The sequence below is a fragment of the Solea senegalensis genome, unplaced genomic scaffold (assembly GCF_019176455.1).
Source record: "Solea senegalensis isolate Sse05_10M unplaced genomic scaffold, IFAPA_SoseM_1 scf7180000017085, whole genome shotgun sequence".
NCBI lineage: Eukaryota > Metazoa > Chordata > Actinopteri > Pleuronectiformes > Soleidae > Solea > Solea senegalensis.
Genome location: NW_025322230.1, coordinates 159,514 through 187,500, shown reverse-complemented (window position 1 = coordinate 187,500; position 27,987 = coordinate 159,514). Strand labels below are relative to the sequence as shown.

The 27,987-nt window shown below is 41.8% G+C and overlaps 1 protein-coding gene across 1 annotated transcript in view; it reads left to right on the top strand.

The window, feature by feature from the left end:
- jade2 (jade family PHD finger 2) overlaps positions 1 to 27,987 on the top strand; it is a 132,796-nt gene that overhangs the window by 15,841 nt on the left and 88,968 nt on the right. The window contains 3 exon segments of the mRNA XM_044018363.1: positions 1,745 to 1,808; positions 8,190 to 8,275; positions 25,370 to 25,527. Of these exon segments, the coding sequence (XP_043874298.1) occupies positions 1,745 to 1,808; positions 8,190 to 8,275; positions 25,370 to 25,527 (308 nt within the window).

Here is a 27,987-nt window from a genome sequence, read left to right as displayed (position 1 = left end):
GTATCTCTCCTCCTCCTCCTCTTTTTCCTCCTCCTCCTCCTCCTCCTCCTGAGTTCTTGACTGTATCTGCTGCAGCCTCTTCAGCTTCATTTCTCTCTCTGTCAGACTCTTAATTGACCTTCACCCTCCTCCTCCTTTTCTTTCTTCCCCTCAGTGCTGCTGCTTGAGCTTCCAGGGGAAAGATATTAAATATTTCATCCTCAGAATCGTCCTGTGCTGTTTGATGAAGCTGGAGTTTGGATCAAACAGCACAAATATGCAGTGTGTAGCCTTACAGTTGTGCATAGATTTGTTTAAAATGCTATTTTTTTAATGGAAAAAGGTGAAAAAGTGGCATGAGTTGTCTTCTTTTGATTGATGTCTGATCATTTTCCATTTGACACCGAATCTTTTTTGGACTTCTGTAACATCACTTTTGACTTAGGGCTGCAACTAAGGATTGTTTTTCATCATCGATTAATAAAAAAACTAATCGTTTAGGTCTAAACTAATCAAAGAAACTGGAAAATATTCACCTGAAAAATCAGAAAACGAAAAAAAAAATCACTCAAAACGATCGATGATCAAAATAGTTAATTCATTTAGGAATCGATTCATAAAATGCATAAATAAAAGTACTATAAGGTGAACTAGAACATAGAATAATGGGTGCAGTAATTATAAATTAAAATTAAAATGAGACAAAGGGTTGAATAAAATGTGTTGTGTGATTCTAGTGTCACATTTGTAAAAAAGTGTTCAGTGTTCTCACCGTTTATTATTTTTGACGTTGTCGTCACACGTTCACAATCAGTCAGTGCTCTGCTGTTTCTTCGTCAGTGTCACTTTGGTAAATGTTATGAAGAATTGTTGACAGTTGTTGTGTGTTTACATAAGCGTCTCTGTGCACATGCAGGAGAGACAGAAGCAGTGGTGTCTTTGGAACCTTACGTCTGTCTGTCTGCAGTGTTTTCCTCTTTGTGGGTCAAGCTCTCGACTACAGCTGCATATTTATAATCGATTCATCTGTGGATTATTGTCACGGTTAATTTGAGTAATCGTTGGGTCCATAAAATGTCAGAAAACTGGAAATGATGATGTTCTCAGATGTCTTGTTTTTGTCCACAAACCAAAATGATTCACTTTTACTGATTTCTTTGTTATATGGAGTAAAAAAAGAAAAAGTTATTACTTAATGTTCACATTTAAGAAGCTGAAACAATCAGAAATCTCATTTCTGGCTACCGTAATGACAAGTATATGGGTGCAAAGCTCTATTTCTCTGCTTTCCGGTATCCATCCATTTGTATTCTACCACTTTATCTTCCACATTAGGGGTCACGCTGTGCCAATCTCAGCTGACATAGATCGCCAGTCCATAGTTTTTAAATGTTCTAGATATATAACGGTCTCAGAGTTACGGTAATGTGAAGTACGATGGTTACAGAAGGGTTAAGAGCAAGCAACAATTTCACTTTCGTCTTAGAATTAGTCAGAGAATGGGACAAATAAATAAAATGTCTACTTATTAAATGGTTAATGTCATTCAGAAACAGAAAAGAAAGCTTGATAACCTTGGACTTTCAGCTGTTTACAGCAGAACAAGTGTATGACAGTGAGGCTCTAGTGCTGCTGTGTAATGGTGATCACTTGTGTGTATTGTGGCAGGGCAGCCTGTTCTGACAGCCTGGTGCCATCAGTGCATTATTTTCATGTGTGTGTGTTTCTTCTTCTTCTAACTTTTCACTTTTCTCTTCCCCGACAGATGGAGAGCGAGAAGAAGAGGAGAAAATACTCGACGAGCAGCAATGACTCCGACACCACTGACAGTAAGTTGCAGAGGGATTCAGTGCAGGGTTTGTGTGTGTGTGTGTGTGTGTGTGTGTGTGTGTGAGAGAGAGAGAATAAAAAAAGCTAAAGTGTCAGAGAAGCAAGTAGCTGTGTTACTGCCGTACAGTGAACTACACTCTGCTCCACTTCCTGCAGTTTTTTCCTCACAGTCAATCTTCATATACAGACTCTCACACACAACTTTATTAGACACTTTCACACTTTCCTTATCTGGTCTGGACTTTCAGACTTTTCACATTCGTCCAAACCAAAGTATTGAGGTGTGAAAAGTTTATCCCTTTGGACCAGAAGTGAACGCCACCTTGGTCGAAATCTGTATACATGTATATGTACATATATATACATACACATATATATGCGTGTATATATATTTATATGTGTGTGTGTATATACAGTGCTCAGCGTAAATGAGTACACCCCCTTCGAAAAGGACCATTTTAAACAATATCTCAATGAAAACAAAAACAATTTCCAAAATGTTGACAAGACTAAGTTTTTTTAACATCTGTGTAACTTATAACATAAAAGTAAGGTTAATAATATAACTTAGAGAACAAAATGTATAGTTTTACTCAAATTGGGGTGATGCAGAAATGAGTACACCCCACTGAAAGTCTCTGGAGCAAGGCTAAATCTTAGACTACAAATGTCCAATTTAACAATAATCAACCACAGGTGAGTCTCATTATTCATCACACAGGTGTCCAGCAGACAGTTGACTATAAACCCCTTTCCATTTCATGTTGTTAGCAATGGCACCACATGGAAGAGAAATGTCTCAAGACCTGAGAAAGAAAATAATTTCTTTACACCGCAAAAGTGAAGGCTACAAGAAGATCAGCAAAGCTTTACTTATCAGTCAGAATACTGTAGCAAAAGTGGTACAAAAATTTAAAAAAGATGGAACTGCAACCGTCTCACAGAGACGTCCAGGTCATCCACGGAAGTTAACGCCTGGACAGGAGCGTCTCCTGATGAGAAGGGTCAAAGAAAATCGGCATTCACGTTCACTGCAGTTATCCAAGGAAGTAGAAAGCCAAACTGGGGTGACTATTTCCCGTGACACAATATGGCATACACTGCAGAGGAATGGCATGCATGGGAGCTGTCCCAACCGAAGCCTCTCCTAAAGCCCAGGCACATAAAAGCCCGCCTAGAGTTTGCCAGGGCCCATGCTGACAAAGATGAAGACTACTGGGACTCTGTACTTTGGAGTGATGGGACCAAGATAAATGTTTTGGGAACTGATGGCTTCAAAACTGTATGGCGTCGCAAAGGTGAGAAATTCAAAGAAAAATGCATGGTGCCTACAGTGAAACATGGTGGTAGCAGTGTCCTTATGTGGGGCTGCATGAGTGCTGCTGGTGTCTTGGAGCTGTGTTTCATTGATGGCATCATGAATTCACAGATGTTTTGCTCTATACTGAAAGAAAAGATGCTGCCATCACTCCGTGTCTTTGGTCGTCGTGCACTTTTCCAACATGACAATGATCCTAAACACACATCTAAGGCCACTGTTGGATTTCTGAAGAAGAACAGGGTAAAAGTGATTCAGTGGCCAAGTATGTCTCCTGATCTGAACCCAATTGAACACCTATGGGGATTTCTGAAGAGTTGAGGATCACTCTCCATCCAGCATCCAGTCTCTGAAAGAGCTCATTCTTGAATGGAAAAAGATTGATGTGACAAAATGTTTCCAACTTGTTCATTCCATGCCTAGAAGACTTGGTGCTGTCATTAAAAATCATGGAGGCCATACAAAGTACTAGATTTAGTAGTTTTTGTTGTGGGGTGTACTCATTTTTGCATCGCCCTTATTTCAGTAAAACTGAAAAATGTGTAATCTAAGTTATGTTATTGACCTTACTTTCATGTTATAAGTTTAACAGATGTTATATAAACTTATATATATTCAACATTTTGAAAATAGTTTTTGTGTTCATTGACATATTGTTTAAAATGGTACTTCTCAAAGGGGGTGTACTCATTTATGCTGAGCACTGTATGTATATATATATACATATATATGTACATACACATATATATGCGTGTATATATTTATATGTGTGCATATATATGTATATATGTACATATATGTACATACACATATATATGCGTGTATATATATTTATATGTGTGTGTATATATGTATATATATACACACACATATATATGCGTGTATATATTTATGTGTGTATATATGTACAGTATATATGTACATATATGTACATACACATATATATGCGTGTATATATATTTATATGTGTGTATATATGTATATATACATATATATGTACATATATGTACATACACACATATATATGTGTAAGTACATATATGTACGTACACATATATATGCATATATATATTTATATGTGTGTATATATGTACATATATGTACATACACATATATATGCATATATATATATACATATATATGTACACATACACACAGTATGTATGTGATATTATTGACGCAGTTAGTTGAACTTAACACTTTGAGACTGTGGCGAGGTGACTTCGTAACGAGCAGCTGCTCGTTGATTTAAGGCGACTGATTAAATCAGGTGCTTAATCCACACAGATTGAACCGTTTCTTGGACAAACCTGGACTTTCATTTGTTATCCGACTATTAGACGATCGGTACACACGACGTCGACCCCCCCGAGATTCACGACACACACTCAAACAGCCGCGGCAGACGAGACAATAAGTGTTCCACCGCATGATGGTGGGAACATCTGGCCGCTCTAATGCATGTATGTCACTGGCAGCGCGCGCTGGAAAATCATCAGTGTTACACAAGCGCTCTTGGCTCTTCCTGAGCCGGCCGTGCTCCACATAGTCTGAAGATTTAATCACTGACGAAGTTTTAAACAGCGCTCTTTTTGGCTTCTGGCTGCTCAGTGAGGCGACTGTGCTTTTTATAAATGATGTGCATGAATAGAATTGTTTGGTCGGTCAATGTCAGGCGAGTTCAGACAGGAATTTAGTTTTTCAGAAAAGAAATTTGCAGCTAAGTTGCTCAATCTGCTTTATGTGAGTCTTACATTTCTGCAGTGAACAAGTTTTGTCTTTTGTTGCAAAATTTTCATCATGAAATAATGTACGTCACGATTAGGGCTGCAACTAGCGATTATTTTCATCATCGATTAATCGGTTGATTATTTGCTCGATTTATCGGGTTTGTTTGCTCCGTAAAATGCCAGAACATTTTGAAAAATCTTGATCTGTGTTTCCCAAACGTGGAAATTATGACGTTCTATTCATGTCTCATTTTGTCCACAATTCAAAATGATTCAGTTTGAATGATTTCTTTGTCAAACGGAGCAAAGAAACCAGAAAATCTTCACATTTAAGAAGCTGACAAATCCGATATTACTCGAATAATCGCCCGAGTCACGATATCTGTCAAACTGAAGAAAACAAAAACGTTAACGTTAAGTGAAAAGTTAAGTGAAAGGAAAAGTTAACTGCAGGATTTCTCTGTTTATTCACAACATAGAAGGTCATAAAGTCTATGTATTGAACGTGGATGGAGCATCTCTTAGCGTCGCTTTTCTCTGCCATTATCCTGCTGTAAACTCCCGTCTCCTTCAGCCAGGTCACTTCCACCCCAAGATTACCCCTCGTTCATTTGATCAGCGCCACCACGAGGAGATATGAAGTAGTGATGCGTGGCGAGTGAAACTGGCAGCGACTGTTTACTTTAGAACATTTTACACTTTACACTTTTAAGCCACCGGTTTCTTGCCCTCTGCTGTGGGTCCTTAATGTCAGCAACGTCATTCCTCTGGTCACCAGCAGCAGCAGCAGCAGCAGCAGCAGCATCTGTTGACGGGAAGTTATCGGGTTTCTAATTGAAGGACGGCCGTGGTAATTTTGGCCGCTGTGCACCAAGCGTGCCTTTTAATTTATACACGGTATACACTTGATGGTAGCGTCCAGCCCGTTTTTTTTTGGTTACCTGAAGTGGCGCAGCTGTCTCGACCCAATAAAACGAGGTCCTAACTCATAAACAAACCTTTTAAGATGTCACAGAAAGTGGGCACGAGCCTCAAAATGTCCTCCTTTCTCTGTGGTGCTTTGGTGATTGTGTTGCAGAGCTGTCAAACACTGCGATATGTTCCAAAAGCACCACTTCACCACCACTCTCAGTGTGTCAGTGTTTTTGAGATGTTAGTGTGTGCGGACAGTGGAGAGGATTCTCTCTGCTCTACTTTAACTTCACCACACACATTCTCTCAGACGAGAGGTGGACTAATGAAAAGAGTTTTTGGACGTGGAAGAAATCCATGTTCCTACAAACACGTTTGAAATCTGTGGACCAACTGTTTTGCAACAGACTCATAAATGAGGTTTATAAGTCGGAGATGATGTGGTTGGAACTCGATACGGGCAGAAAGGGAGGAAATATACCTCAGGAATATCCACTGACATTAAGGGTTTTGTAATTATTATGAGTTCAACAATTTAACTACGTTGCCCAAATGAAGTGAACTTTTTCCCTCTCTTTAAACTAGCGTTATATTGTAATTAGGGCTTGAATAATCAATTATTAATCGATTACTACATTATTTGATCGTTGATTTATCAGTTTGAGGGTTTTTTTTCATAATTAAAACAAGATTTCTGATGGTTTCAGCTTCTTAAATGTGAATATTTTCTTTGTTTCTTTGCTCCATATAACAGAGAAATCATTAAAAGTGAATCATTTTGTGTTTGTGGATTGAATTGAGAGCATCATGATTTCCAGGTTTGACAAACACGGATCAACATTTTTCTACATTTTATTGACCAAACTATTATTCGATTATGAATATAACCATTAGCTGCAGCTCTAATTGTAATGTACTTATACATATATATATATGTATGACCAAAGTGCTTTTAACAAAATAAAAGCCCTATAGACACACATCATTAAAAACACTGGGTATAAAAAAGCCAGTCTGAATAAATGTTTTAAGTTTGGATTTTAAAAAATGATGTTGAGATTATATCAGATTATAAAATTCCACTGTCGCTCCACCTCGAACTCGGCAAAGCTGAGAGAAGAATAATTTGAAATCATTATCCACTCATGGCTTTCAACTCATATTTCCTCTTCCTCCAGTAAATGTTGTGTCAGTGTGTTTTTAATGTGTCGTTGTGGGCAAATGTGTGGGTGCACATGTGGTAAATGCATGTGTGTGTGTGTGTGTGTGTGTGAGGGAGTCAGTCCTGACAGCAGCTCTGCCCTCGACGCTGCGACTTGTTCAGACGTCACAAGTAAAATTAGCGCGGCGGCAGCGCTGCTGTGGTGAGAAGGGAAATATGTTGAGTGGGAGGCATCTCGCACATGCACGCACACTTCACAGACACACACAGAGTCATGGTTACAATGTGCTACATTACAAAGTGTTTGTAATACAAATTTTCCCATCATGCCGTTGTGATGTCATTTAATGAACAAACGCGATGGCGTTTTAACGAGCGCCTTCGTCAAAGACGAGTTCTCCTGTTTTGAACGTGTCTGTGATGGAGGGAAAATACAGTATGTTATAACGGCATGAATGAAAAGGCTTCGGCGGGGCTTCTGTTCACGTAGCGTAAGTGTGGCGTGTGGCGCTGACGCACACACGGGGGGGCGCTGATTGGAGCGGTGGGTGGGATATTGGCTTCGTTGTCTGTTTTAATGGCCATTAGGTTCAGTGTTAATGAGCTTGTAAAGGACCACAGTGGACTTAACTGCTTAACTCATCGTTACTTATTACGCTCTTTAACAGATCCACATCAGTCTGCTTGGTTTAAGTCTATAATAAGCACTCCTGACGTCCTAATTCCCGCCCGCCCCACTTGCTGCTGCAACATCCATCCATTGTCTGGTGCTTTATCCTCCACATGAGGGTCGCGGGGGTCGCTGGAGCCAGTCCCAGCTGACTCAGGTCCATCCACACACAGACGGACAGCGACTCTCTGTCACGTTCACGCCACAGAACCCAGGAACACGCGGGTTCCGACCTGCTCGTGAACCTTCTTGGGGTCTTTCCGCTGCGAGACATCAGCGCTAACCAAATTATGTTTACCCTATAAACCCACTCTGTGATGCAAATTTCTCCAGTGGGACTTTAAAGTTTCTCCAGTGGATTTGAAAGCCCCGGCTGTGAACTGTGAGTTTGATCCACAGCCAAGGCCCCTGTTCTTCATTTCGCTCACTTTCAGATCAGCGTTTTTGCCCTCATGAATGTGCATTCTTTAACAAATTAAACACACATTAAGGCCGCGTCACGCTCTGCCCCGCATGATTTGAAACACTTGTCGGTGCTAATTGTTCGCTGATCGTCTTCTCTGTGTTCTGTCTGTCCCGCCGCTCCAGGTCAGGTGACCTCATGGTCCAGGTCGTCCAAAAACATGGGCACCAGCAGCACATGGGTCCGCCACCAGCACAAGAAACCGTCCGAGGTAAGAAAAGCGCTTGTTTCATTGCAACAGTCTGTGTTTGGTTATCACATGCTCCCAGTTTTGCTCCACTGCAGTCGCTGCTGGTGAAAGATATTTGTTGTGGCTCTTGGTCGCGTGCCAACAGTTTGTCTGGTTGAAAACCAGCACGGTCTGCAACTTTTATGGCCTTCGTTGTTGACGTGTGGAGAGAGGGAGTGCAGGTCCACGAGCTAATCTGAGTCCTTAAGGTTTCTGGATAATGCTCAGTTGGTGTAGGGAATCAGGGGAAAAGTGCAAATAGCAAATTGGATGATTAGAGACCTTCCAAGTTTGAAGATTACGAGAGCTCCGCTGCAGCCACTGCAGCTTTAGTGTATATATCAGTTCCTAACTGGAACAAACGCCGTCCAATGTAAACACAGCCGTCTCTGTCACCATGGATGGCACAGATCGGTTCGCCAAAGTACCGGGTTAGAACATCCCGTATGGTCGCGATGAGCGTTTCCCACGAGCTCTCAAATGACCGCCCTGAGGAAGGAGCTGGCATCGCGCGGGTGGAAAAATAGTGCCGCGCTGCTTTGCCTGCCACAGTCACACATTCCTCCCACTCTGTCAGTGAAGTGGGTTCAAATCTGTTTAAGGACGACTTGCTCTTTTCAGAAGTGTTCCGCTCCAAAAATAACTTTCTGTCATTTGGAATCCAGTCTCCGAAAATGAGGATCTATCAAACTGGCTCGAAAGTAGCACTTCCAGAAAGTTGTAACGTGACGGCAAGAAATGAAGATCATTCCACAAAATAAACCTCAAGTAATGATGAACGTTTTAGTGGGTAAATTAGCTGTAATGTCTGTCTCGATGTCTTAATGCTTCCCTTTCCTCTGAAGGAAATGTCAAAAACTGTGTGTGTGACGGCACAAACGTTTGGTTTCGAGCAAAATGGCACGAGCGTCCCTGAACTGTCCCAAAGTACAAGTCATGAGCGGAGCATCTGTCCTTCCTGCGCATTTGAAGCTTCCTCCTCCTCAGCTCCCTCCACTTAACCACAGGCTGTTGGAAGGTCCTGTCAACAATCAGTCTCTCGGTAATTACCACTGTAGCTCTCTCTGCTTTGACCCGGGCCTCAACTGAAGAGCCAGGGGCCACGTTCCCTTTCATAGCGCTGCCTCCTCTGCCTCACTCTGCAGCTCCGCCGCTCGTCCATTGAAAAAAAAAAAATGTTCTGCCGTTTTTTGCAGCAGTGAATTGAGGGGAAAAGGTCGAAGGTGGTTTTAAAAATGCTTAACTCATTGAAACACAGAAGGTTTCTTTGGGCTGTGACTGGAAGCTGACTTGTTTCATGGTTAGGCTTCACACTCAGTTCTCCTTGGCGGAGTCTGACCCACATTTTGAAACCTGGAACAGGAGTTCTTCAGCCGTGCGTGGAGGTGTGAACGCTGGCAGGATCCGAGCTTCTTTTCCAGCCTCTTGTTTCGTTCTCGACACCAAACGACAACAATTACTGCAACAAGTAATCAATTACCGAATCAATGGAGTGAGTTTGTGGGCGTACACTGTGGTACAGTGGCTTGCGTTGTTGCCTCACAGCAAGGTGGTCACCGATTCTGATCCTGGTTGGACTGAGGGCTTCTCTGTGTGGAGTTTGCATGTTCTCTCGCCGTGTGTGCGTTGAGAGATTTCGGTGTTGAGACAAATGAGAACTGAAACCGACAGTAAGTGTGTTTTTAGTTCACAGCTGATAAGAACCAATCGGGAAGTGAATGCGAGCGAGCGACTGCGTTTTCAAACGAATTCATTAGCATTTCTAAACTAAACTTTGTGACGTCGTATCGTCCAGACATCAAATATTTGAGGAAATGAACCGACAAGATATTCAAATAATTGTTAGTCGCACTTTTGCTCCATTTACACGTGATATTCACACTTTAGTTTTAGAGACTTTTGGAAACCGTGATGTGAATGTTGATGTTCTGCGTCTTTGTCTCGACTCCCAGCCTGATTCACATGGATGAGGAATCCTTCTTCTTTCCTCCTCTATCGCAGTATTTTTCAGCAATTTTACTCGTGTCCAGTTCGACTTTATCAAGGCTTCAAAAATAAAGTGTAGCAGAAAAACACTTTCTCCTGCTCTTGCAATCAAGACTCTAGTTGTATGTTAATTAAGTAACCGCTTCTATTTCTTAAGGCCCACTGATGTTCTGTCAGCATGTGACAAAGAAACTTGTTTAAGGTTTACATCACAAAGGTCAATACACTTGAAAAGTCGTCTACGTTTTGTGACCTCGTCACTCGGCAGAAAAGAAGGTGCTTTCTTTGCGTTAAAGGTGATAATTACACGTGACTGGGAAGAATATTAAACGATATCCCACGTTGATGGAGTGATACTCACCCTTGGAGACGGGCGGTGCGTGTGGCGAATGGCGACTACACTTGTGGACTTGTGTGTAATGACAATGTAGCACTATTCTAAAAATGAGCCCTCTCCATCTGTGCCTTTTTTTGCGACTTTTCTCAAAAATGGTTTCAAGCAAAGCCTTATTTTGGTGGAAGACGGACATGGTAAATGTTTGTTTCCTCTCATTTTACCTCAAGGACAGAGATTTAAGGTTGTTGAAAAGGAAGGAAGTACATAATATATCAGGAAGTGTTATTTCTTTAAATATATTTGGATATTCCCCGCATATTACACTTATTATTAGTCATACATTACGCTGTCCATCTGTGATGCCCTTTTTTTGTCACTTTTCAGATTTGTTCCTTACTTTCTCATCTAAATAAAGATATAGAACACAGAATACTGTACTTCAACAAGCAGCCGAGCAGTGTCGTTTGCTCTCGTCCTCCATTTTCACAGCGAAATTTTGACTCACTTTTATCTCTCCTGCGTGGCTTTAATTTGGTGACCGTTTAACAAAATGATAATTTTGACCGGAATTGGACACCCAGATATAAAGTTTGAGCTCTTTTTAAATCTGCTTCTATTTAATTGACACCAGAGCTGAAACAATTAGCCGATTAATCAATGACTAAATTAATCGTCGACTGTTTTGACCATCGCTTCATCGGTTTGACGTTTTTTTTCCGTTATCAAAGTAAGATTTCCGATTGTTTAAGCTTCTTAAATGTGAATATTTTCCAGTTTCTTTGCTTCATATAAACAGAGGAGTCATTAAAAGTGAATCATTTTGGTTTGTGGACAAGAACAAGACATTTAAGAAAAATCATCATTCCCAGGTTTGACAAACACTGATTGACATTTTTCCCACATTTTCTCATATTTTATGGACCGAACGATTACTCGATTAATTGAGAAAATAGTCGACAGATTAATCGTCTCTGAATGGTCTTCAGCGTTTGTTCTTGTCATCCATGTAACTGCAGGTCATTCACTGTCTGCACTGCGTTAAACTTTTCTTTTTCTGGTTTATACTGCACCAAGAAAAAGTAACAAACATAATGCATTTCATCTGCCGCATGTCTTAAAAGTTATACATTAAGTGTTTGTGTGTGTGTGTAGATGCAGACATACAGTATGTCCCATCTGGTCTTAATGGGTTAAGCAGCTTGCGGCTTCATCCCCTCTGACAAAAGCAAAGCTCCTCTTCTTCAGAGAAATCCCCTGCTCCCCCAGGGAGGCTGTGTGACACTTGTCAAAACACTAACATGGGCAGAGGACACACACACACACACACACACTGACATGCACACACAATTTAGCACTCGGGGGTTTTTCTCTCAGGCTTGTGGTATTAAAATTTTGTGCCGCACAACATGGAAGGGAAACTCTTCAAGCAAATTCGGTGTCGGTTTCATTTGCATTTTGTTTCTCGGCTGCAAACAAAGGCGTCGATCAACACAGAAGTTTAATGTGGAGCAAAATCACAAAACACTGCACTTTAGCAGCACAGTGTGTCAAATGTTAAAATCCTGCTAATAAAATATAATAATTCTGATTTCAAACACAGTGCAGTTTGCAGCCAATGAAGCTGATTCTTCATTAAAACACTCTTGAGTCACTGTGACTTTCATAAAACGTCATTTCTTTTTATATCCTGTGTAGTATGTTTGCTGGTATGACTATCGTAGGGTATTTTTTCTCTTCTGGACTTTTTTTAGTGATGTGTGATGTGATGTGTTAAAAAAAAAAAAAAGTTTTTAACTTTCCACGCCAGCCAAAAAGTCATCAGTTACAATCATTTTAAGATTGTTCCTTTTTCCTTTTTTGACGAAGCTTACAAAGACGGTTGTCGTAGAAGAAGATGATGAAGAACAAGTGCTAGAAGGAGCCGCTCGCGGTGCAGCATGGGAGGAAGGAAGGAAGTGGTCGTGTTAGGGTTTGCCAAAGTACATGATGGCGGAGCAGGTGCAACACTTTCTCTGTGGCCTCATTGTTTACTTGAGCACATACAGTTATATATATATATACGTGTGTGTGTATGTGTGTGTGTGTGTGAGACGTGGCTGCAGCATTTTCTCTCTCATCGACGCTGGAAAAACTAAAGTAAAACAGAGATGAACTCGTATGTTGTGCCGGTTTTCATCAGTTTGCATATATTATTCTCACCTTTTGTATGATAACAGGGCTCCCACGGATCCTTAAAAAGTCTTAAAAACAAGGCCTTAATTTGTATTAAAATGCCTTAAACCCCTCTTGAGAATGCTAACACATAGGAAGTAGTCTTTGATGATTATTATTGTGGAAGTCAAAATCTCAAAACTGCTTCTTGCAGTAACATCATGCAGATTAGGACAGCGTAACCATTAACAGTTTTCGGGCCAGGATGTCACGATACCAACACTGGGAAGTTGATATTCTATCTTTTGCACTGGACCAAAAGACCTTTTTTTTTGTTTACTGTAAAATTGGTCTCAAAATTCACTCCAAGTGGCATTTAAAAAGTCTTAGGTTGAACTTGCGTTAAGCCGTAGGACCTCTATAAGTGGAAACATCATTAGAATCAGTTAATTAAAACTATTTGTTCAGTACTTCCTCCAGACTCCGTCTGACACTCGTAATTGTTGGAGATTAACCCACATTTTTAGGATGCAGTCGTTTCACCAGCCCTTTCTGTGACTCTCCCCCTCTCCCCAGATCATTTTCTGCCTTATTGCTTGCTTGCAGTTGTTGGGCGAGTTATTTGCAATCAAATTTAGACTCTGGGAAAATTTCCTCGGGGCATTTACAAAGCCCTGCGAAGCATTTCTCAAAAATGTTTTCAGCAACTACACGGGGCGGAGAGTCATTGTTCCAGGGCAGCAGCTGTATGACTCGTCCAGATGTGTGCAGATGTAAGCGGTGGATCACTGTCCAGAGTCATGAAGATGATGATGATGATGGTGGTGCCCACTCTTGTGCCAGCAACAAACTCTCTGGAATTCGGAGAGTTTATATATATATATATGTATATATATACATATATATATATATATATGTACATATATAAATATGTGTGTGTGTATATATATATATGTACACACACACACACACACACACACACACACACACACGACTTGTGTGTCAAGCAGCTGTTGTCGCTCATTAGGCTCTGTGAGAAACAGCTGTGAGACTCCATGGCAACAGCTACAACAACTTGGTGTTGGGAAAGAACACACAGTGGTCGCTCCTCTCGCTCACCTGTGCTGGTGCTCAAACACGTCCATGAACGGCTTCAGGGAGGGAGTGACGTGAAAGGAGAGCGACGGATGTAAAGACGAGGAGGAGCAATCGTGAGTGAGGGATGGATAGTTGAGTGGACGGACCGGGGGACAGGATGAGTGATGGGTTCGTCAATAAAGATGGATGAAAGCCAGAGAAGTCCACAGCTGTGGGATTGTGATGGAGATTAAATGGATGTAAATGCTGCGTTGTTAAAAGTGAAAGCAGCGTTTCTGTGACTCTGTCCTTCTGGATTCCCCTTACAGTCAAACTGTTTACTCTGTGTGACAGTTAAGGCGTCTTTAAGGCGTCTTTAAGGTGTCTTAGACACATGCATTTAGGTCAACAAGTGAATGAAACCGAGAAAACTCAGTCCTCAGTCTTCTTCCTGTGTCTGTCTGTTTGTTTTCTGGATTATGGCGACTAAAAACAAGTTAGGGTTCGGTTTAGGGTTTGGTTTAGGCCTAGTAGTAGTTATGGTTCACGTCAGAGTAAGTCTCCATGAAACCATGGAAACCAGCGTCCAAACACGACTAACTGAGCGAATTCTTATTATTTTAGATGAAATATTGTCCTGACAGATTGACGAAAACACATTTGTTTCTCATGGGTCTGCACAGATAGATAAATAAAAAACGTTCCTCTCTGCTGTGTTGCTTGCACCGGATGGTGGTTTTTGAAGTTTCATCCGTGCAGGTTTCAGTATCTGTGCCGTGTGTGTGTGTGTGTGTGTGTGTGTGTGTGTGATCGTATCACTCGTCCGTCTATCAAACGCCATCGATGCGGCTTCCTGAAATGCCGTGCAACGCTGCCACTGTGAGACGTAGAGATAATTGTAGAACAATGTCGATCTCACTCACAAGAAGCTTTGAAAAACTTAAACATGTTGTTTTATCTAAATCTTGTCGCTGCTCTAAACTTTCTGCATTCCACACACAAATGTGTGGAACGCTAAAAAACTATTTCTGTGTCAATAATAGGGATGCAGTTTTTATTTTGATAATCCATAACAATAAACGGCACTCTTATATCTTTATAAATGTGAATATTCTCTCTTTTATTGCTCCTCTTTGACAGAAAACTTGAAATCTATGCTTTGTAAACAAGCTATTTGAGCATAATGTTATGTTATTTTTAACCATTTTTTGGAATTTTATGGACCAAACAAGCAATTTATTAATTCAGAAACTATCTGCAAGATAAAATAAATCCAGTAGAGGCAGGTGAGATGAAGTAAAAGGTGTAATAACCAAAGGTTCTTGCAGACTGTTGAGTTATGTTGCTGCGAGAGTCTGATGCTGGACCCCTTTTTTTTTTGAAAATGATGTTTTAATGAGCGTCTATTGCACGGAATGACTCAGGACTTTGGAGAGGGCGTTGATGTGATGTCACTGCACAGGTCACTGTGTTATTATAAGAATCTGCAGCAGACCAACTCCTGTTCACAAGTCACAGTGTTTACTTTGGCCCCCACACACACACACACACATAGAGCACCAGATGGGTGGAGTTTGGTCACAGAGCAGAATTTAAAAATAAATCAAGTGATATTTAGATGGAGTTTGTTTTCTGAAGCCCCGCTGAGCTCCGAGTCACGTCTGCAGATGAAAAGCACGACAAGTGACTCCAAGTGGCGGCAGACTCTCGGATGGGCGGAGCCGCATTAATCATGCAGTTGTTTTGGTAGGTTTTTGTTTTTTTTTAAAGCCTCACAGTTTCCCAAAAAAAAAACTGGGTCACATCTTCCCCCAGCTTCCGCTTTGCCATTTCACCACGTCGTCGTCTGCCTGAGCGTGCCACACCAAGAATGATATTTGCATCAGCCTCTGTGGGGGGAAATTGGTTTATCCCTCCTGCCTCTTAAGTCTCCCTCACTCTTTCTTGTCAGTGACCCAGTTTTTTAACTAGTCATTTATTGAGGGGAGGTTTTCTGAGCATGTTTGCCCTCTCTCTCTCTCTCTCTCTCTCACTCTCTTGCTCTGACAGTGAGGAAATCTGACTTCAAATTCTTGATTTCACACATTTTGACACCTGGGAGCTTCACAGTCAAAAAGCACAAGCTCTGCTGAGCAGGTCCATCGTTACAGCCTCAGTCTTCATGTCTTATTGGAGCCAGTGGTCTTGTAAAAGGACCGAATCTCCTTCTCATGCAGTCTGTAGGGCCACATCTAGTGATCGCTTTCATAATCAATGAATCTGTTGATCATTTTCTCGAATGAATCTTGTTGTTGTACTTGTTTGGTCTGCAAAAAGGAATTCAGATTCATGACTTTAAAGAAACCAGAAAATATTCACATTTAAGAAGCTGAAAAATCAGAAAAAAACTTGTTTTAATTATTGAAAAAATACATTCATTTTCAAATAATCGTTGCACCTTTAAGAGGCGACGTCCGCTCAGTGGTAGAGCGAGTTGTCTTTCAACTGTTGAGTAGGTACTTTTTTTATAGTGGGAAAACCAACCTCAATTGTGCCGTGCCGTGCCGTGGCGATGCGAGCTGGGACCATAGTGGAAAAGAGCCGTAAAGAACATATCTTCATTAAAGTAAAGCTACACAGATCAGCGTCTCTGCCTTCTCTCTGTAACTCCATCTTAAACCGCACGACTGTGGTCGTGAAGGAGCTCCGGCTTTGCCAGAGTCGGAGAATCACATCTGTTCAGACGGAGCGGCGCAGTCAAAAGTCTTATTGAGTCGGGAACAAAAGCTTAATTGCGTGACCTTTGAGCGGCGCCTTGGCAGCTCGCCCGCCTCTGGCGTGAAGGGTTAGTGCCACCACTCCACGAGCATCACGAGGAGCTGGCGTTCGGAGCAGTTCTCGAAAGGGACCGTTCCCCTGTTTCTGGTCTCATGCTAATGAAGGATGAGTGTCCTTTTAGAGAGTGTGAAGCTACAAGCTAATAAGCTAAGGATGTGATTTGAGATCTGAGAGCGAGAGGAAATCCTTTTCACACTCCCATCAAATCCTTTGTGTCGTTTGAAAAGTGCGAGTACGTACACGTCGGCGCGTGGATGAGAGTGATCCGCTCCAGCACAACGTAGCGTTTCCCCGCATAATAGCGGCGACTTCCTCCTCGATTTCCTTTCATGCCTCCTTCCCTCTCTTCCATCCTGAGCTGGAGCACATTGAAAGGTTTCTTCCGGTCTGTGCTCTTTTTGCCCTGCATGGTGCCTTTTTTCTGCAGCGATGGCACAAAGAACAAGCCGCCATTAGCGCCGCGTCTGAAACCGTGAATCATCCCCAAAAAAAGCATGTTTGAAGCACACTTCAGGGTTCATTGCTTCCCCAAAAAATATGAATGAATAAATAATAAAAAAACATAAGCGTTGTAATTTCACGCTATAGATATTTCGAAAGTCTCTCATTTTTGTTTTCCATTGTCGCCGCAAAACAATATGTGATCGCTGCTCACAGCGCCCTCTGCTGTTGGTTATTGCTTCACACAGTCTGATGTGCTTGTAGGTCGTATATTTTGACTGGTTTTTAAGGTTTAAAGTTTAAATCAGTGTGTGATTTGCATAAATCTAACAATCATGTGGATGAAAAGGGCATTTCTTTGTTGTTCTTTGTTTATCAGAGGTCATATTGATTTAGAACTTGTTGCCCTTTTCAAGATTGATATTTTTCATGTGTAGTCTCATAATTTAGCTGTAAGGTTTTTGTCAAAAGATAATTAAATAACCTCTCGTGTGTTTGACCTTGGAGTAATGTATTTACCCCAGGTTGGCTGTGTTCACTTGCTTTTATGAACACAAATGTAGGTTTTAGAGATGAAACAATGAATCGATTCGATCATTAATCGATTACTAGATGAATCGTCAACTAAAACAATATTTCTGATTGTTTTAGCTTCGTAAATGTGAATGTTTTTTAGTTTCTTTGCTCCATACAACAAAGAAATCATTAAATCAAAGAAATCATTTTGATTTCTGGACAAAAAAAGGCATTTGAGAAACATCATCATTTCCAGGTTTGACAAACACTGATGGACATTTTTCGACCTTTTCAACGTTTTCTGATATTTTATGGACCAAACGAATACTCAATTAATGGTGAAAATAATCGTCAGTTGCAGCTCTAGTAGGATTTGCTCTCTGGTTCCCCCCACAGTTGGTAAAAGGTATTGTTTGTTTGTTACAAATGATGTAAAAATATTGTGCTTTAAGCTGATGATACCAGTGTATTTTGAAGCAGGACTTCTAATATACAAACAACCATGGTACAGTAGCCTGTGTTATAACAGTTGATACAAATATGATGACATTATTGTACTTCTTAAAGGCGTCATAGACCGGAAGCTCCAATTAACGCTGCGTTTGTGTGTGTATCTGCGTCATGACCTCGTTTATGAAACCCTAAAGTTTCAGAACAAACAGTTCAGCCACTGCTGAGAAAATAGTGTTGTATTGTTTTCCTGGGCTCTGCGAAGCGGATCGCCACTTCCTTAATTTGATGTCGTCATCAGAAATCCTCACCACTCCTCTCACCACCGTAGCGCCTCCTGGTGCGGGCACTAGTCCGAGCACATCCGGTTGCGTACATTCAACCGCAGAAGAAGAAGAAGAAGAACTACTCTCTTTGTAGCTGCTGAGATGCAGAGCATCCACCGTGCCAGAGGGGGAGCTGTGTATCTGAGAGCTGGCTTATGTATTACGTCACTTCCAGGTACCTGGCCAATCACAGGACAGTAGGAAAGCTCTCGTTGGCTGGCCAATCACAACACAGTCCACGTTCTGGGGGTGTGGTTTTAGTCTGAAACAGCGCGGCTGACGAGAGCGTCAGTGAGGAGATATTTTGATCGGCTCGTTTGCAGCGATTAGGAGGTTTTTAATCATGAATACAAGTTAGTATATGTAAGTAGACCTCCATAACTAACATATATGTATGATACAAGCATTCTATGTCACCTTTAATGAATTAGAAATGAAAACAACCGAAAGCAAAACAAAAGAATCATAATGCTTTAGTTTGCATAGCTTATATAACGTATTTGCACAATATCCTCATTGTTAGTTATAATGCAAATGCAGGTGATGCAGATCTGCTCAGGCTTCAACAGACGTGACCTTTAACCTGTGGTAACTGCATGTAGCATCAAAATAATCTGGGAGAGGTTATTTGAAGGTTGAAATCACTACTCTGTGTCGCTTTTATGGACATAAAGTACCTGATTCCAGGTGCATGTAAGAGGAAGAAAGTGTCCGTATGTGTTGAAATCACTGAGTCATTGCACTAATGCTCCTTCTCTCTCTCTCTCTCTCTCTCTCTCTCTCTCTCTCTCTCTCTCTCTCTCTCTCTCTCTCTCTGTTATTCTTTCATCAGCCGCTGCCTCTGCCTCTCCATCTTCCTCTTCCTTGCTTTTCTCACTCTTAATCACCCACTTGACACACACACACACACACACACGCACGCACACTTCCTCCTGTGGACCTTCCAAGCAGCCAATCATTAGAGCCCGTCCCTGTTCTCTGATGTGGCTGCTAAAATTAGCCTCCTCTCTCTGTGAGTGTCGACATCTGCCATGACGCACAGTGGAGAGCCAGGTAGCCGTGATGCCCAGAGGAGAGCAAATAAATAAATAATAATAATGAAAGGCGGCTCATATTTGGAGAATAACATGACATGCATTTTGTTTCTCATCACCTATCGCGTGCATGGATTTCATGAGTTTTTGGTCGGCTCGGGCTCTGACCGGGGTCGAGGATTGAAAAATAAATTGGATGCTAACTTAAAACTTTCCATCTCTGCAATGACGGTCGATATTTCTCGCCCGCTGTTTACATGGAAAAGCTGTAGGGAAGGTTGACTGTGTTACTATGACAACCAGACGCGATACGAAAATACCTTTTCATAAGTTTATCACTATTTGATAATTATGCTGCGTTACATGTGAGGTAACTCTTATGTGGTGATGAGAACTATCTCCATCATCCCAGTGAAGTCAGAAACAAATGAACATTGTATTGCTGTGTCTATTTATTCAACCTTTATTTGTTAAACATTTATGTCAAGGACAAAAAATGCATTGACCTTTAACTCTTGCGTCTTGACGTACGTTGTCGTACAGTTTGCATCCATCAAACGTGATGTCCTACCAAAGTTTATCAGATCTGTGTCGCACAGTGTGGGTTAAGATTGCTAAAATCTCTCCCTGGTAGAATTTAGCAGTCTAATAATAATAATAACAGTATAAGAAGTGGAAGGAAGAGCTTTTCCTCCCTCATCCCTCAGTTCTCTCATCCAAATAATAGTTACAAATAAAGCTGATTGTTGTTGTTGTATTTTTAATTTTTTTTTGAGAGGAAAAAAGTCAAAAGAAGGTGTGATGTCAGCAGGTCTTTCCAAACACCTGCGCTGTGCTTTAAGGAAACTGGCTCAGCTGCATCATAATAACAAGGTCTGTTGTATGGGTGGGAGGATGTGTGTGTGTGTGTGTGTGTGTGCACCTGTGTAAGTGTGTATTAACATGTGTGCGTGAAAGGAATGATCATGTGTGCGTGTGTCTCTTCCTCTGTGTAAGTTAATTGAATCGTTTATAGTATATAGTCATTTATTTGCGCGTCTGTGTGGTTCCCTTGTCGTTCATCGCTCCCACAGATGCTCAGAGATACAAGTGAAGTCGACAAAATAAGACATAAGACATGTCAACAGTCTGTGTGCAGAGACGGGGAAAGAATCACAAGTGGCAGGAGCTTATAAAACAAGGTGAGGATTGTTCCTGGGTGATAACGGGTTCACGCCCTCAATTCTGGTTTGGAGGTGTGATGGGTTTATGTGTGTGTGTGTGTGCGTGCATAGTTGTAATTAAAGGCTCATTCTTTTTCTGTAAAAAGAATAATTACTGTATAATTTATGCTAGGTTCTAACGAAAGGAGGTTTAGGACCACATACTCGTGGATGTTGCGCGGGCACCGACATAAACAGTAGCAGTAAACAGTAAAATGCAGATATAATGCGAACAGTATTAATAAAAACTGCGATGGATGGAAAAATTATGAGTAAAGAAAAGTAAACGAGGAGTTTTCATTTTAATGTTGTCACTAATAATGGATGGGACTTGATTTCATTTCCAATTACAGCAGCAGTGCAAACACGAGTAACAGAGTCGTGATCCTGAGTACGCCGGTGTTTTTCAGTGTGTGTGTGTTAACGCGCGCACACACACACACACACACCAACTCCACGCTCATGTCATCAGTTGCGATGTAGATGAGACTTAGATGAGAGCACGACATGCACACAACACGACCCGGCACTCGCTGAATGTCCAGAGGAGAGTGAGTTTATGTGTGTGTGAGAGACTAGTTGTGTTTGTTTGACCATGACTGCATGACAGGTGCTCCGTCTGTGTGTGTGTGTGTGTGTGAGTATTAGCATTAGAGTTTCCACGGAACATCATCCGAGCAGCTGAATCTCATCAGTCCGAGGGTCATTGATCTCTCTCTCTCTCTCTCTCTCTCTCTGTGACGATGCAAACCCAAACTGATTATAGAACAAAAATTAACCTCTGAGTGATTAAAATGCAAATGAGTGCAGGATCTCTGCAGACGGAAACTTGATCCTGTGATTGTTGCTGAGTCACGAGGAAGCCAATCAGCTGTCGCATTCTTGAAATGATTCAGCTTTTTTTCAAACACTGTTCAGAAGAGAGAGAGAGAGCCAGATGTTGGTGGTGTCTCTGGTATGGAGATGATTGTGGAATGAGTAAATAAAGCTGTTGCCTTTCAGCTTTTCCTCAGTGTGGCGTTTTTAGGAAATAATTAGGTGGTTTTTTCGCAGTGTTGCTGCAGGAGAAATTAAAGGGAGTGCATAAACAACCTTAATAAGCAGCCAGCTGAAATAGCCACAGGCAGCAGCACACAATAGGTGCCGGTGATGACATGTCGCGCGGCAAAAGGAGCGTCTCTGTCCCCCCGGCTGCAAATTTACTGCATCATTCATGTGTTCCTTTTAGCAAAGTCTGATTTATCAGACGCGAAAGAAAAAATTCAATCAGCTGCGCTCGAAACAAAAGTATTTACGGTTGATCGATGTGGAAAGTCTTTGCAGCGATAAATAAAATTGTCTCCAATGGAAAAAGAAGAATGCACTTTTTGAGTAATTACCGTTTCAGAGTTTCCGAAGCCGCTCCGGGCTCACGACGGTCTCCGTCCATCCAAATCAGCCGTTAATGACATTTGTACTGTCGCTCCAGTACATAGCTCTTCATTACTTTTTCCAATAAACAAGTACTTTTCTTTGTTTTTGCCTCGACGTGAAATACAGCCGACGTCGCGGGGAGATAAACAAGTTACCGAAATCCAATCAGCTCGGGAAAGATTCTATTCTCCATCATTTTTTTCCTGCTGAATGTGTTTTTCTGACTTTGAACGCTGAGTGAAATGCACCTCGTTTGTGTTTTCACATTCACATTCTGCGTAAACACCAACTGTTTGTCTGCCCTCTACCTTTCTGACTTTCAGTCTTGTCTTCTCCCCGCTCGTGTCATCTTTTTTATAATGGTCCTCGTTTCCATCTGTCGGCCTGCCATCCATCACCACGAGGAGTAAATAAAAAAAAAAGAGACGGTGGATGAGAGGGAGAGCGGGGATGGAGATGAGATGGAGAGAGAGAGAGAGAGAGAGAGAGAGAGAGGGGAAAGGCAGAACATAAAACTGCAGGAGCTTGTAATAGTGTTTCGTAGACATTAATTAGCCTCAGTCATTCCTGTGCAAACACACAGTAATAAAAGTGATATACTCTCCTCTCCTCTCCTCTCCTCTCCTCTCCTTTCCTCCTCCTCCTCCTCCTCTCCTCCACCCAAACTCGTGAGGTGTATGAAGTAACAGTGATAGATCGTGGGGTGAAGAGGAAGAGAAGAAGAGAAAGATTAAGGACGAGTGGATCACCCTCGGTCGCCGTCTGTGCTCCTCTTGTGTTGCCGAAGGGGACGGCGAAGATTCATCACGGCCTTGGCTCTCTGTCTGAAGCACACGCACACACACACACACACACACGCACACACACACACACACACGCTAATTTCTTAAAGACTGGGGAGCACGTACACAAGTTATTTATGCAGAAAGACACGCACACACAATAAGGAACACACTCTGGACGAACATGGACACACAGTTGTGCGTGCTGGCAGATGTAGCAGCAGAATCAAGGATGCTTCTTTTCACGTTGTGTCTTTTCGTATATAAGTTTATACATTTCCTCTCCTCCTCTCCTCCTTTCCTCTCCTCTCCTCTCACAGTTAGGTCAGGGAGATCAGCTCCTCTGAGATTGGAGATAAACACACAGCACATCACCGCTTCTCTCGCTGCTTCCTCTCTTTACTTGTGCTCCAAACTCTATAATTGTCGTGTGTTTGTGTTTTTTTGTTGAACTGTTTATTTAATTTATTTGTACCCTTTGAGAGTTTGGGGTCTTCACATTTTGTCTGACGAAAGCGCCGCAGCTTAATAAATATACCACTTGAGTGGTGATGCCGTTTATTTTCCGTGGCATTTTGCTCTTCTCTCCCACACACCTGTGCAGAGACTACTCATCCATTTTTCCCTCTGTCTCTTATTATCCTGCTAATTTATGGCGGTTCCTTTCATGCTCCGCGTCTCTCTGTGTCTCAAAATAAACAAAAAAAAAAAAAAAAAGAAGAAAGAAAGAAAACAGTGAGGGGGAGAAGGAGGAAAGGGGAGGATGAGGGGAGAGGTTAATGGAGAGAAGGTGGGGGGAAGAGCAGAGCGGGATGGAGGAGAGGAACTCATAAAGAAAGGATAAGGAGGATTAGAAAAATAATAATAATACTAATATGGAGAGCGATGTTGTGGATGTCCATGACTTTATGATAATATGGTGGCCGGTGCATAAAAAATGGAAAATGAGACTTTCTGTCGTCCCTGCTGAGGAGGAACTCATGGAAAAGACGTGAGAGTCGAGCCATGCCGAGCTGAGTAGAGCTCCATCTGTATCATGTAGTAGGAGGGCAATGATGAGTTTATCATCAATATTTTTCGACCACAATCGACGACCGTATTAGTTGCTGACAGATGTTTTTGTTAACAATTGTTGGTTACGTCATTGCTATCAGTCCTAAACTCTGGAATTAGTCGCCTCTTAATATTAGACATTAGACCGTCCCCTTCACTTCCTGTCTTTAAAGCTCGTCTTAAGACGCACGTTTACGTCTCCTTGGCCTTTGACGCGGTGTGAGTTGGTGTTGTTCTTATCTCCGTCTCTTCAGCCTTGTGAATGTTTTTCCACTTACTTTATGTAATTTTAATGTTATTGTGCAGAACCTTGGGCAACTGTGTTGTTTTTAAATGTGCTTTTCTACGAATGAAGTGGATTGGATTGGATTCTTATCTATGGTGTGAGCGACAAACGTGACAAAAGATGCTCGCGTGTGACGCCGCCACCGACTCCAGTATCTCTCTTAGCTTAGCTTAGCTCCAGTCGTTTCAATAATCTATGACTAGTGAACTCTCAAAACAGTCCTTAGTTGCACCCTGAGTGTGTACACGGCTATCTATGGCTGTGAGAAGATCTTTGGCCTGTCCTCCCTGCCTCAAAGGACTTATGTAATAGTGTATTTCTTGCAGATTTTGTCTCGTCTTTAAAGAATATCAAATATGCCTATGCACCGTTGAGCTGCTTTGAGCGAGTCAGTGGGTGATTCCTAATTGACTCGCTCACACATTTTCCTCCGATCGCTCGTCTTTACATTAGAGAGACTCAGGAAATGGCGAGAGGAAAGAGGAATATAGAATTCAAGCAGCAATAAATCCAGTTAGTCACTTTTGTTTTAATTGCTGTTTTTGTTCCCCTTTGTGGAGCTTTTTTTTATTTCCATTGTAGTTGACTGCACAAGTAAAGATGCACAGTTACCACTGACAGCATAATAAGTGACAAGAGTATGGAAAAAAACACAACAGAAAAAAGAAGTCCTGTCACCTTTTTCTCTTCAATAGCACTTAATTGTTGTTGCCGTCTGTGTGGGAGGGGAATCAAACACGATGACAGACCGGTTACCAAAGCAACCAAAAGTAACCACGCAACTAATCACTCAAATCTGCAACAGAGCCTGTGGATCTTTGTGTGAACGTGTTTTTGATCTGCCTTTCTGGCTACAGGTGAATCTTTGAATTCATGACCATAAACATCCCTGATATTGACCATGAAGATGTCACTCATACCTGCTTCCTTAATCTCCTCTCTATAATAAAATGTTGAAATATGTCAACCAGTGTTTGTGAAACCTGGAAATGATGACGTTCTCGAACGTCATCCCAAAATGATTCACTTTTAATGATTTCTGTCTCACGTGAGCAAAAGAACTGGAAAATATTCACATTTAAGAAGCTGAAACAATCAGAAATCTTCTTTTTAATCATGAAAACAAAAAGCTTCAAACCGATTCATCCATGATCAAAATAGCTTGGTCTATCTCTAATCTCTGTCCCACGTCTTTGTCCGCGCAGGTGTTCCGCACCGACTTCATCACGGCCATGAAGCTGCCCGACTCGGCGCAGCTTGGCACGGACGACTTCTACGTGCTCTCAGATCCCTGGAGGCAAGAGTGGGAGAAGGGAGTCCAGGTCCCTGCAAACCTGGAGGCCATACCCGAGCCCGTGGTCAGGTAGGACACGTTTGACATTTGCATGCACGCACAAAACATCCGCCGTCGAGACTTCGAAAAGGAAGAGTCGAGCCACGTTGTCCTTTCATGACAACAGTTGTGTGTGTGTGTGTGTGTGTGTGTGTGAGCTATAATTGGACAGAGGGTTGTTATTTGTTGGCCGTGGCCGGAGCGCACGTAGACGTTATGTCACCGCCGGGCCCCGAGTTCCCACGCTTACACAAATCTATGAGTTATGACATTTGGACACTTGACTCTGACGCTTGGACAAGTCTGCAAATTGCATTGAGCGGAGTTATTAACATAAGTGAGTGTGTGGCCTGAAAACGGTGTGACGATCATTCCTGGGAACATTTTTGATCTGTTCACGGGGGGGAAAAAAAAGGACAAATAAATTGCACGCTCACACGTATTAGTCTTATATATTTGTTAATGGAACACACACACACAAACACACACACACACTCACAAACGCACACTAAAGCTGGTAGGCAGATGTGTGCAGGCATTTACTCCAGCCCACTTATACATCCACTCTCGTACTGTCGTTTGCTCTTTCTCTCTCCTCCTCCTCTTCCTCTCCCTGGTACTACTGCAGCTGCTCCACATGCCCATATGGTTTGTTTAGGCTTTGTAGGAACTAATGAAAATGCTCAGACTGCCTGGTAATGCCCCGTTACAGAGGCATATACTGGAAGGCCACACACACACACACACATAGTTACTTTTCACATAGTTTTTAGAGAAAACTCAGACAAAAGTAAAACAACAGAGACAAAAATATGTTGTGCTATTGTCTTCTTCTTTCTAATGAACTGGACAAGGACAAAGGAGCTGAACAAATGTTTAATATATTAATAAAAAGTATGTTTCAGAGTCTTATTGGTAGCAAACTCCTTCGGGAACATTATTAACATACACTGTGTGTACACTATATGTTGCTAAATAAAGGATTCAGGATAAAGGATTAGTTATTACAAGGACAGGTTTTGATCAGACTTGAATAATCCGGGTTCTCCGGCTTCCTCCCACAGTCCAAAAACAATAATGGGCATTAGGTAAATTGGATACTCTTAATTGACTGTAGGTGTGAGAGTGAGAGTGAATGGTTGGAGGAGAAAATGGTAGAAAATGGATGGATAGATAAAGCGGTTAGAAGAATTTAAACTCCTGCTCCTCGGAGTGTTAAAGAGGGCAGAGATAAAACACTGTTTCCCAGGGATGGAAAGCATAAACGATGTCACTCACACTGTTAACAGCGTCTCATAAGTCACTGATCTGCGTCGACGCGCGTGTGACACACACAAACGCGGAGCTCGGAGAATTATCCGAGTCCGATCGCGAGAAAGAGATGAATGTGCAGATCGGACAAAGAGGACGAGAAGTGGCAGAGATCGGTGAGGATTAATGGACCAGCGTGTCATTCTACACGTGACGGGACGATGAAGTGATAGACGGCGGCGTTGAAGAGCGGCGGTGATTTATGGTGGGAGACGATGTAGCTGATGGTCTCTGTCAGCGTCTCTGACAGTGGTTTGTTCATCTTTTTCTTCCGTCTGTCATCGTGACGTCCCTCTCTGTCTTCTTTTCTCCTCTTTTACTGTCAGCTGAGACGCTGGAGCTGAAATCATCATCATCATCATCATCAGTTCCTTGTTTTCCACATGTTCCCTGCAGGAAATGACTCCTTTGTTAACGAAGAGCGTCAACATGAATAGAATGTAACCGGTGTCGAGTGTTTTTACTTCTGTAACCGAGACACCTGCAGAGCTTTCTGAGAACCTGAGTTAATCCATCTCACTTCACTAGCATCGCTGCTATGCTTCCGCCTTCCGCCTCCATCAGTCGCGATGTAAAGTGGTGCATCACTCTGTGTCACCACAGACACGGAAACTAGGGACGCGAATCTGTATCGGTCCGATACTGGTGTTCAAAATCACTGGAGTGGATATCAAACATGTGAAATCTGATACAAAAAATCCTTTATATAGTTACAGTTACAGTAACAGTTATTTGTCACTCCAAGTGGCGTTTAAAATGTCTTAAAACATCTTGAATGTAACTTGCCTTAAGCTGCAGGAACCTTGTGTTTGGGCGGTTTGTGTTTCTTCATTTTCGGGAGAACAATATTTGTTGCACAGTTAGAAAACGATGTCTTTGAAATGATTGACAGATTCAAAAATGTGTCGCTCACAGCTTCATGCGTTCACAGATGGTCTAAGATGACTGAGTCGGACTAATGCAGATACTCGAGTTTGTGATATCGGTATTATATCGTTCCATTCCTGACGAAAACAAAACACAGCTGCATTGAGTTCGCTGCGATATATTACTTTGTGTAAGACGGAGACTTTTGTTGCATGGTCTAAGCCTCTGTTGCTCAAGTGTCACAAGATTAATCATTATGAGGTAAAAGCATGTATATTAATAATGATAAAATGATGAAGTTTTCAGGTCATT